A 12,842-nucleotide genomic window follows, 5' to 3' on the forward strand; every position below is an offset into this window, starting at 1 on the left:
CCTTCTACTCTCTCTCTTGGTCTTTTATAAAATCAATACAGTGTTTTAAACCATATACAGTAAGTAGGCTCCACCTCATTGTTCCCTATTTCTCTGTCCGTCTCACTGCTCTCTATCTCTCCTCAGCCCTCCTGCACCTCCTGTGTCAAGTTGTGTTATTGACAAGAAACTCTATGTAACACAGAGGTGCCACTCCTCCAGCTGTCAATCACTCGCACTGAGAGCTTGGGTTGATCCCGAGTTATTTACTCACATAGTCATATTAACTGACCCAGGCTTGTGCTACATATTCCACACTAATCCAGAATCAGACTTCTCATACAGAAGGCTTAACGGGCCTGGCAACATTTGCCATCGTCTACTAAAGCTTGAAATCATACCAATGGATTCAAAAGCCTGATCTAAAATTGGTCTGTATTTAATTAATGACAGGTTGACAAGAAACCACTGATTCTTTCAAGATTTGTCGATTCTAACTGTAGTCTCCTGTGAAAACTCGTTTTGGTATTTGTTTCCTCCAATTGGCAGTTAACATGATCTCACATGTGCAGGAAATGTTTCAAAGCACTCAGGGACTATACAAAACTTTGCAAAATATACAGTCCACAATCTGGGAAAAGCTTGATTTTTTTGAATTACACCCTTTTTTTTTTTTTTTTTTTGGGAGGAGAATGATATTATTTGCATGATAAAATGGAAGAAAAATTAGAAATTTGTTTACCAAGCATACATAAGTGTACTGTAATTAAAGAGGCTCATACACTCAAGGGACATAAATAGCAAACTAAGAAATATGAAAGATCAACTGAGTTGTGGCAGAGCACCAGAGACTGACAAAGGAGGCCTGGATAGAAAACAAGATCAGTGAAAGAATGAAAAGAAGAGGAAAAACAGTCTGCAAAAGCAGCAATTGTATATCTCATTTAAATCCTGACAGCCTTAATTCTATTTGTCCATTTGACAAGTGCTCAATGATCATATTAACTGCATGGTTCTTTGGCAGTGAGGAGAGAGATGGACCACAAATGACAAAGCACATGCCAGGAGAACAGGAGAAAATCAGGTTGCATGGATGCATTAAAAACAAAACAAGGAAGCACTCAGAGCCCATATATAGTACACTTCTCTAAGTTTGTTACTTCAATCAAAGAAGAATTTATGCTGCATCTACAGTGGGTACGGAAAGTATTCAGACCCCTTTAAAATTTTCACTCTTTGTGTCATTGCAGCCATTTGCCAAAATCAAAAAAGTTCATTTTATTTCTCATTAATGTACACTCAGCACCCCATCTTGACAGAAAAAAAACAGAAATGTAGAAATTTTTGCAAATTTATTAAAAAAGAAAAACTGAAATATCACATGGTCATAAGTATTCAGACCCTTTGCAGTGACACTCATATTTAACTCACATGCTGTCCATTTCTTCTGATCCTCCTTGAGATGGTTCTGCTCCTTCATTGGAGTCCAGCTGTGTTTAATTAAACTGATTGGACTTGATTAGGAAAGGCACACACCTGTCTATATAAGACCTTACAGCTCACAGTGCATGTCAGAGCAAATGAGAATCATGAGGTCGAAGGAACTGCCCAAGGAGCTCAGAGACAGAACTGTGGCAAGGCACAGATCTGGCCAAGGTTACAAAAGAATTTCTGCAGCACTCAAGGTTCCTAAGAGCACAGTGGCCTCCATAATCCTCAAATGGAAAAAAGTTTGGGACGACCAGAACTCTTCCTAGACCTGGCCGTCCAGCCAAACTGAGCAATCGTGGGAGAAGAGCCTTGGTGAGAGAGGTAAAGAAGAACCCAAAGATCACTGTGGCTGAGCTCCAGAGATGCAGTAGGGAGATGGGAGAAAGTTCCACAAAGTCAACTATCACTGCAGCCCTCCACCAGTCGGGGCTTTATGGCAGAGTGGCCCGACGGAAGCCTCTCCTCAGTGCAAGACACATGAAAGCCTGCATAGAGTTTGCCAAAAAACACATGAAGGACTCCCAGACCATGAGAAATAAGATTCTCTGGTCTGATGAGATCAAGATTGAACTTTTTGGCGTTAATTCTAAGCGGTATGTGTGGAGAAAACCAGGCACTGCTCATCACCTGCCCAATACAATCCCTAGAGTGAAACATGGTGGTGGGAGCATCATGTTGTGGGGGTGTTTTTCAGCTGCAGGGACAGGACGACTGTTTGCAATTGAAGGAAAGATGAATGTGGCCAAGTACAGAGATATCCTGGAAGAAAACCTCTTCCAGAGTGCTCAGGACCTCAGACTGGGCCGAAGGTTCACCTTTCAACAGGACAATGACCCTAAGCACACAGCTAAAATAACAAAGGAGTGGCTTCGGAACAACTCTGTGACCGTTCTTGACTGGCCCAGCCAGAGCCCTGACCTAAACCCAATTGAGCATCTCTGGAGAGACCTGAAAATGGCTGTCCACCAACGTTCACCATCCAACCTGACAGAACAGGAGAAGATATGCAAGGAAGAATGGCAGAGGATCCCCAAATCCAGGTGTGAAAAACTTGTTGCATCATTCCCAAGAAGACTCATGGCTGTACTAGCTCAAAAGGGTGCTTCTACTCAATACTGAGCACAGGGTCTGAATACTTATGACCATGTGATATTTCAGTTTTTCTTTTTTAATAAATTTGCAAAAATTTCTACATTTCTGTTTTTTTCTGTCAAGATGGGGTGCTGAGTGTACATTAATGAGAAATAAAATGAACTTTTTTGATTTTGGCAAATGGCTGCAATGGCACAAAGAGTGAAAAACTTAAAGGGGTCTGAATACTTTCCGTACCCACTGTACATCTGAGCTACATTAAAATACCCAATCATGTTAACTGAATGGCTGCCATGATTTTTAGAGCATATTGGATATCTTGTCTGGGGATATGAGGCATTTGGGCAAGAATTAATTGTGTAACATTCATGTGACTCAAATTTAGGATTACGTTACGGCTATTTAATTTCAGTTAATGTAAGTCAAATGCCAGTGAATTTGATTAAAAGGACATAATGCATTTAAGTATTTGGCCACAGTTATTCTGAGATGTTTTGCTGAATAACTGACAGACAGGTAAACAGAACTCAAAATCTATCCTCCTTTGAAGTGATTTTCAGAAGAATGAAAAAAAAAAAGGGAAGGTGGACCAGATGACACAGAGGTGTAATATTTCAGGTGTAGCAAGGCTGTTCTCTAAACCTCACCCATAGCCTCTTCAGCAGGCACCAGATGGTTTTATGACTGCTACTTTTTCAACCAGAACCACCCCATATCCACAAGTACCCAGAATCCCTAGCGTTTCCCTTTGTTATCCCCCCACCTGTGTGAAGATATTGAAAAAAAAAATAAACACAACAGGCCCAAACAAACACTGCTGTCTTGGGCACACTGAATGCACAAATGATGATCTGGGAGCCATTAGACTGTTTATGTGTCGGCCTGAATCTCCATCAATAACAACACTTATCACACGCACACTGAGCCCTGGGAGCGCTGCAAGCCCCTTAGCCAGCATTTAGATGCTATTAAAAGGTCTCTTATATCAAACAAGCCAGCACATCACATAATGCATGTCATTTATCAACAGGCTCTCTGTGGAAGTCTTTATTTCTCTTTCTCTGTGCCTCTCTTCTGACTTTCTCTGGCATTATGCACCATTTACCCATGCCTGTTCCTTTTTCTATCCATCTGGTTCTCTTTTTCAACTTTTTCAACTTTTTTTTTTTTTTTTTTGCTTGTTTCTTCCCAAACTCCATACCATTCCTTACCCTCGCTATTATTTTCTTCTCTTTTCCCCTCTACTGTATCTCAAGGTACTTTCCACTGATTGCCCCATTAACTCCACATTCTTCTTTCCCTTTCTCTGCATCTTGCTTTCTTTCTCTTTCATTTTATCCTTTCAAGGCGCCATCGCTCCTAGTGAGTAATGTGTTTGGCATAATTAGGCCAGTGTACTCTGGGTCCCCACCGATGTGATTTGCATGCTGATAAAATGAGTCAATCAAGCACCACAATGGGAGCAGATGTCCTTGCCTCTCATGACATCATGAGAGGTGACCCTGATAGAAGGAAATTAGAAGGTGTGCAACAGTAGGTGGGTGTGAATCAAATCCGTCACCTAATTGTAGGAATATTGCAACACAGATGCAGAGTGTGGTACCAGTGTCCAATCCCAATGCAGTTGGATTTGGTGAAAAGAAAAGAACTCTCAAGTAAAACGAACTAAATCTAAAAGTCTAATAGAACAGCCCGGCAATAAGACTCATCTTAAATGTTTAGGTGTGGTTTTGTTTTAAAACAACTTATATTATTATATTATATTGTTTCTCATATTTTATAAAAACTATATGAAGTCATATATACAAATGCATTCCAGTTACACAAGTTTTCTTGGCATCAGAGCAAATGCCATTGCAGCTGCCTGTCACGCTATTTGCTGAAAAGAAATACAGCCGGTCGCTGCTTGCTATCAGCTGATGACGATACAGGCTTGTCCCCTGATCCAAGTTTAGTGCCTGTTTCCTAAATCTGATAGGATACATTTGGGTGTGCTTAATGTCATTCTCATGGATTGCTCCCTTAGTATATCTCCACACGAGGAGACAGCATGACTTAACAGGCCAGCTGGAAGATGTTCAGGTCTCCTTAAATGAATAAATAAGGGAGTACTGCCTGGGCATTTAGAAATGAGTGTACCCATAAGCCAGCCAGCCAGTCAGTAGTCTTCAAATCAGATTAAGCTCTATAACCACTGATCTGCGTTGAACTGAAATGGGCTGGCCAATAAGCCTTTGGCTACTCATAAATACTGTGCCCCAGTGCATGTATGCGTGCTTGTTGGTGACTCAAGACCTGGGTTAGCAACAGAATGAAAGCTGCTTTATTCCACTGTCCACATGTTTATCTATCTATCTGAAAATAACAATAAAAGAGAAAAAGGACTTGGCGCAAATAATTCATTTTATTATTGTTTTTATTTGTGGATTATGTTTCCAATCTATGACTCATTTACTGTAATCTATAAAACTGGAAAAATATTAACAGGGAAAAATAACTACACAAACTCATTTTTTTTCAACATATTTCATATCAAGATATTGATTTAGCTCGAACCACAAAATATTAGGCATTTTGCATGAAGCTAATTAACAATTCACCAATACTGTTTCAGTTGCTCAACAAATTGCTAAATCATGCAATCATCATCATGCTAGCCCTGCTCTTCAGCTTTGTGGACATAGCCATATATGAAATTAAAACAAGAGGCCAGGCAAGGCTTTGAAATAGGTTTTGAATTGTTAAATTAAAGGGATTAGGAAAATAAAAGGATGGAAAAATTTTTGGTCAGTTAAAAATGCTTATTTGCAATGCGACTTTTTCTTCACTCATGGCACAGACAAAAGCAAGTTTTGAATGGAGCGGGATCATTTACAGCTGTATGCAGAATCATGCAGGACCTGGAAATGCTTGACATACTGTGCAAACAAACATTTAAATCTGACTCAAAATCCACAGGCAGGGAGGATGAATTGTGTTCACAGGGTATTTTCTTTTGGTCTTTTAGGATATAGAAGTCTATAAGTCTAGACAAGTATCCCTTGGCATAAAAGGAAAAAAAAACATATCCCTTTGCATGAAACTACAGTACATGTGGCAGCAGTACAAGTAAACACATGCACACGCATAATACAGATGCTAGTGATGGCCCCATTAAGCCAAATACCACCTGCCAGGTTTAAACCTCCCATCTGTGTACCACACCTGGCTACCAGTTAACACACAGCTCCCTTTGGTGCCATCACTCTCAGTGTCCTTATTGACCTTTTCTCTCTTACTTTCATATGTAACCCCATCTCTCTTTCTCTGTTTATCTCGTCCACACTCATTCGGGCTACCACTTTCCATTCCCACTCATTTATCTCTTACTCTCATCCGGGCTCTTCACTTTGTCTTATTTTATCTGTATGTTTTATCCTTCCATCAGTCTCATTTTTATTCTGTCCTCTCCCTCACGCAATTTCTTCTTGATTTTTCCCTCCTCAGCACTCTTTGCTACATCTTTAACATAATATATTGTTTACTTTAAACCTCTTTACACAAAATGAGTGACAGTGAAGAGACACCACATGCACACACAGTGTATACAAATTCCATTTGAGTCACTCACACAGTGGCACACACTAAATTACAAACACATGCGTATAAACACGACTCTGCACACTCACATACAGAGCGCACACTCTCAGGCACAGAGCCAGCAGTATGTGAGCATGCTGGTCCTCTAATCTGTGGCTTGGTTGGGGCTTCTTTCAAAGTCCCTGGACCTAAAAAGTCCTAGCATGACTGGGCTGGAACAGTAACACCCTACACTTAGCCACATGGCGCTCGCTAGCCCACACCCTGCTAAACACAGCCAGATGTGCAGGGACTGGCAGCGTGGTACAGTGTCACTGCCATCTTCTGTGGCCACATGAACAAAAAATCCTCACCTATATTTAAAAATAAATATCAACCCATAGCATTCCAAAATATTTTGAATAATGCAGCGACTACTGAAGCTGTTGATGAAACAGTAAAATTGGCAAAAACATTTTGGTGATGGCTCAGTTTAGCGGTAGCTACACCAAACCCTAAAACAGAAGTAAGTCATCTTACTTTGCACTGTCCAAAGGCTGAAACTAAAAACAGGATGTCTTTAGGAGGAATGGCAGCAGCCTGCAAATTACACTGATCATGTGGCAGCAACGTACTATGGCCCTATTAACCCCAGTCTCTCACTCTGTTTTAGTCTTAAGGGGACACAGTGAACAACAGATGGTTTTTAGACCTCAAGGTCCCAGCACATACACTTCTCTCCTCCCTTCATAAGTGCATCTGATGCTCACAGGGGTGAGATAAGGGGACATGAGAAACCGGGGGGGAAAAAAACAGAGTTGAACATTGAAGGAGTGGGCTGCTTTAGCAGAGGAGAGGAGTGGAAAGCAGAGGAAAGAATGCACAGGTGTGGCTACATTTGAGGTCAACAAGAAAAGAACAATTAAAATAGACTTTCCTTTCCAAAGTAACAACAGCTAATAGAAGTTTGTAAGAATGTGTTTGGCAAGCATACAAGATCATACAACATCAAGCTCCAGATTATTATATTGTGATGCAACCAAAGTTACCACATTCATGCCATGTGTCTCTGTGTGTATTTATCTATGTATGAGTTTTTTGTATGCACATCTTTAGTGTGTTTAGAAACCACAGCTAAGTGCTGCTTGATTGTGTGTGTCTGTAGTCTGTCTTGTTTACTGGCTCTCATGTGCTAAATAAGATGTCTTCTTGAGGAATGGGAACGCTCAACAACTGTAGTAAGGCATAAACTATGTTGAAGAGATTTTTACAGACAGGTTGTCGTGTTTATTGTAAGTGTCTGTGCGAACTTGTATGTGTTTGTTGACTGTAACTCTTGGGTGAATAGGAGGGACTATGAGAAAGAACAACGCGGAGGGATAGAAGAAAAGTAAACAAATGTCAGTCGGCCACTAATCACTGTGATCTGAAAAGGTCAGGCTGACTAGCCAAGCTCCGAGTTCCAACTGACAGATCCATTGTCACCAAATGGCCAAGGGGAACAAGTGGAGCACAGAGACACCCTTCTATCAACTGGAGCAGGTCATTAGACACAAATAATTGCCTTGGTGTGCCACTATTATAAGATTGAAAGTGCTGTTCTCTTTCTCTCTCTCCATCTCACTCATTGAAATTAAATAATGATATCATTTTATTGTTAACTTCTCTTTACTACGCTTGGCATGGTCGTTGTGAAATTGTAAAGTGAGGATAAGGATAAACCTGGACATAGAACTAAAACTGTGCATATGCAGTCAAAATAGACACAGCTACAGACAAGTCCTCATTCTCCATGCTCATATTCATTTTGAGGATACACAAACTCACCATCAAAGGCCTTGAACTGTCCATTGAGTAAGGTCTGTAAGGATCGTCCAGCCTCTTTGAGAAGTCCCTCCATCTCCCTACGACTCAGCGTGGCCAGGTTGTCCTCCATGTCACTAGTACAACAGGTGTAACCCTGGGGACAGATCCGAAGGTGCTCCCCTAAAAGGAAGATAGGTTGAGAAAAAGAAGGGCAAAGCATGGGGGGGATAACAAATGGGAACAATTTAGGAGAGAGGGGGAGTGACAAAAGCAGTGAAAAAAAAGGGACATAAACATAACATTAGCTTTCATTTTTTTAAGTCTCATAAATTTAGTTAGCACTCAACAAAACTGATGTGAAACGTTCTTCTGTATAAACTGTGAACACGAACATGACAGGCTGAATTAGCTGCAGTGACTGTCTTTACAGCCTTAAACCAAGCTTGTTAGTTGTAGAGGCAGGACTGCATGTGTTTGCTCGCCTGATTACCTGGCAAGAACTCTGTGGCAACAGGAGCACTGAAGCAGGAGTACAGCATCAACCCCCCTACAATTTTAATGAGCACTCTTGACACACATGCCTGTGGATGTTTTTGAAAACATGTGCGCACACACCTACACACACACACACACACACACACACACACACACACACACACACACAGATACACAAAGCAGGAAGTAGAAAGCTCAAGTAGAAAGCTTAAGCTTTCTGTGTATATACAACCAAAATGTCATATGAGAGAATTTCAACAAAGGTTGGCAAAATTAGTTAAAACTGCAGCTGAAATTAGATGTTTAGGTAAAATCAAGGTGAGAACAATAAAGTATATGTTATTGTCTAGTCCTTAGTTGCAAAAGTCAACATCTTTGCCATTTATATTCATGTGCTACTGGTTGCACTTAGTCTTAAGGAATGTTTATAGATAGAGTGCAGGTTGAAGCATTTTCATTCTGATTGTATTATGCCCTCCATGGAAAAGACACCTAACTGAATCTCCACCTTCCCACTCAGAGACCCTACAGTGATAAGGACTCTAACTGCATTGCTGTAATTTCCACCTCACCAGCTATTTTTCTCCCTTTCTTTTATTCCCTGCTTGAAGGCTCTCTGAAATCTTCTTGCATGGCTACGGTCTCTTTTTATTGTACAGTGCACGCACAGACCCATATAAACATATACAGCTCAATGATAACCCTTATTTGTTTTTTTTTCCTTTAATTATTATTACACTTGGAAGTTTCTACTTCTCTGTCACAATAATAATAAAAATGATTCATGTTAATGACAACTGAGAGCCCAACTTCCTTCTAAATCTGCCAGCAGAACACAGAAAATAATTTATAGAGCATCTTTGTAACATAAAAACCTACAATGCTATTCCATATACATAACATTTACATTAACACATCCATAGCTCTCTGTCTTAAGTCTATCTTTGTAAATAGACTTTAGTCTAATAATACGTCTGAAATTAGGCCTTTAGACAAGTGATAAGTCTTGGGATATTTGATTGATATGCTCTCTTACATAACTGAGCTTTATATACCTTGCACAAAGGCATATACAAACACAGTGAACACATGTAACTATAGCACTAATGATTTAATGCCCCTCAGGCTGTCATTAGCATGCACCTAGCAGGGTCTCAGCTAAGGACAGGTCTGTATGCACAGTGCTACCATCGATAAGATTGATCCTGCTATTCTTTTCATCGTCAAAGCTAGTGATTTCTGTGTGCACTGGTTCAACAATTACAAGCAGGCATTTCACCTTCATTTACTGTAGTTGTAGCGTGAGGTAATCACTGTGTATACCTCTGAGCCAGTTCGTGATCTCAGCTGTAATTTTCAATCAGTGTCAGGAATGCATGCACATTACTGGTTGTGTGTCAACCAAACTTTCTGTAACTGTCCTTTCGGTGCCTCACACAGGCCAACTCTAAAGTGGAGCAATTAAAGGCAATTTTCCTCTTCGAACACCAAAGTGGCAAACAGGCTGTCCAGATCAGAGGACAAGGTGACATTGAGTATCTCTCAGCAACATCTTACTTGTCATGATGCCACTCCCACACATGAACCAAGGGCAAGAGCTTGAACCTGGAGCTTGCCATGAATGTAAGTCTGTGATATTTGTACATATCAGTGAGATAAGAAGGAAGAAGTGAAGAAGGTAGCATGGGAGGATGAGAGAGAAGATTGATGGAGGAATAGTGTACAGTGCTATCAGGGGTCAGCTGCAATCTATCAGCTCCTGAGACGGCCATTAAAATGCCTGGACTGGTTTTAGTGTTTGTGTATTACAGGTCTGTGGCCCTTTCTTTCACTGCAATCTGCTTGCTGCCTGCTTTTTGAAGGACATCTGTATAAAAAACAAGAATACACATTTAGACGTACATTACACTCTTTCTCACAAACACAGAGATAGTAGGAGGTGTGAGGCTTCCAGAAGCCACCAGGAAGAAAAAAAGCCTCACCAGACAGTCCATTTCAATATATGAAAAACATTGTGATGATTTTCAGTATAAAAGTGGACACACGTAGGCATAAAGTTTTAAACACACCCTCAGTCCTGACAGACACACATCTGCTGTGCAGCAGGAAAGGTCGCCTGCGACAGAACATTATGTTTCCAGTTGGCTAACCTAATAGTCCGCTAATGTTACTAACAGAGCAGTATCTTTCATTTGACTCAGTAAACTGGAGTATGTGTGTGTGTAAAGCAGTGTGTGTCCGCATGAGTGTGACAGTAAGCAACTCTATGAAAGTGTAAAGGAAATTTATATGCTTCTCTTGCTATATGGCTATATCTTTCCTTCTCTCCCTCTATCCATCTCCATCTGTCTCTCTAATGCACACATGCACTTTGAATCTCATAACCAGGGGATACTAGAGTAATCAGCAGAGGAGGACATCTCAATCTGGTGAAGAGTTTTGTCAGCGCAAAGCTTCATCAGTAGCATCTAAAGGGCCATAATAGAAAGTGGAGCAAATGCTAATGCCTGAGACGTCCAACTGTCTGTAATACTAGACATTATTTCTATACTTGGAAAAAAAAAAAAAAGATTTATGTATCCACTGCTTGAACGTTAGAGACTTATTCTCACATTAACAAATTTCAGCCTGCAACCCCTGTTCACTGTCTCTTATTCTTGATTTTTACTGGAGTCTGAATAAACTTCATGAGCTTTAAGCTTAAGTATAAGCTTGAAAAACATGGTCATCAATATTAATAATAATAATAATAATAAGATTCATGTCCTGCAAGAGAAAGTGTTCAAACTGACAGCACAGTTTGGTGCACTGTGAAGAAACAAACAACGTGCGTGTAAGATCTGCTCATAATTAAACAATCTATTCAAATATATTTAAATTGACATAGTGAGTGTTCTGTATTAATCAACCACCTTTGGCGAGGCCAATCAGCACTGGAGGTAGCAAGCCAGTCATCTGGTCTCACCTAGAATTACACACATGCATCAACCACCCACCCAAATATTTATGTGAAGGCAAAATTAGGGAAACTAACTGTTCACTTTAATCCCATAACAGTCCACCACCATTTTTTTCTCCTTTGACACACATGGCTGCTAAACGGTGAGCAATTCCCTCCCCATTAGCTTATCACTGTTCACCAGAGAGGAAAGCTCCTATTAAACAGCGATCTGGGAAGGCAGAATAAGGTCGTGCACACTGTGATAAAACATAGGAGAGACTGACAGTCAGAGGCTTTTAGAGATGGTGGGAAACATGGAAAGAGAAGAGGGCAACAGGAAATTAGGAATGACTCAAAGCCAAAATGTCTCCGTCATTTGTCTGGGAGTCTGTGAACAAAACAGGAGGAGTCAAAATTCTGGTCTTGTCAAGTTAGGTCACCATCACTGTGTCACTGTTCAGTGTGGGTTTGTTTCTTTTTGGTCAATGACCATTAAAAAGATAATAGAAATAAACCAATAAATAAAAATTAAAATATAGCTGTCTCACAATATAGTCCATTATAGCAGAAGATTTCACCTTTTTAGACAATTTCTGGTCTGTGTCAAGTTTTAATGTTTGTTCCACCAGAATGTGAGCTGGACCATTTGGATTGTTCTAGAGGCAGAGCTGGAGGTAGCAAAGCTGAAGATGTTGAGGTTCTCTCTGGGAGGGACGAGGATGGATAGGATCAGCAATGAGGACATCAGAGGGACAGCTCATGTTAGATGTTTTGGAGAAAAAGCCAGGGAAGCCAGATTGAGATGGTTTGGACATGTTCAGAGGAGGGACAGTGAATACATTGGTAAAAGGATGCTGAGGTTAGAGCTGCCAGGAAGGAGGCCTAGAGGAAGACCAAAGACGAGGTTCTATTTCCGCCTGGACTTACCAGCCACTTGACGTAAAACAATACCTTCTTCTCCAACCCAACTAAGATTAACTAACTAATGTTGTGGCAAAGAACAAAGAAAGACAGGTGGTATACATATAGGCAGAACTGAAGACTAATTAAACACAGGTGAAAACTCTGAACTAACGAGAAATAAAGTTACCAGTAACTCATAAGCCAAACACAGGAAACCAGAAACCAAAATAAAAGCCGGACAGGAAACAGAAACCTAAGATCCTAACAGTGTAAGACTGGAGACTCATTAAATGCCCATGTGTGTAATTGTCTAGACATAAATGTAGACCTATGGGCTTCTCTGAATTTTTCTTTACATCTGCTCTTCTGCATTCTGGACTCTGACAATCAAGTGAAAATCATTCTAGGACACAGTCTTGCAGTATCATCAACGTTCTTAAGCAGTTCCTAATTTCAAAATTTCAAAAATAAAAAAATGGTGGCATGTTACCTGGAGTGAACCCCTGTTTATTTATTTCCTGTTTGTAAAATGTTTGTCAGTAATGAAATATATTACTATAACATATTCATGATCTTG

The 12,842-nt window shown here is 40.3% G+C and overlaps 1 protein-coding gene across 2 annotated transcripts in view; it reads right to left on the reverse strand.

Annotated features, from left to right (window-relative positions):
* Positions 1-12,842, reverse strand: part of gpc1b (glypican 1b) — a 58,361-nt gene that overhangs the window by 17,431 nt on the left and 28,088 nt on the right. For both annotated transcript variants that reach the window (XM_026313071.1, XM_026313070.1), the window contains one exon: positions 7,948-8,106. In XM_026313071.1, the coding sequence (XP_026168856.1) occupies positions 7,948-8,106 (159 nt within the window). The remainder of the gene's footprint in view (positions 1-7,947; positions 8,107-12,842) is intronic.

Source organism: Mastacembelus armatus, chromosome 17, assembly GCF_900324485.2.
Source record: "Mastacembelus armatus chromosome 17, fMasArm1.2, whole genome shotgun sequence".
NCBI classification, from domain to species: domain Eukaryota; kingdom Metazoa; phylum Chordata; class Actinopteri; order Synbranchiformes; family Mastacembelidae; genus Mastacembelus; species Mastacembelus armatus.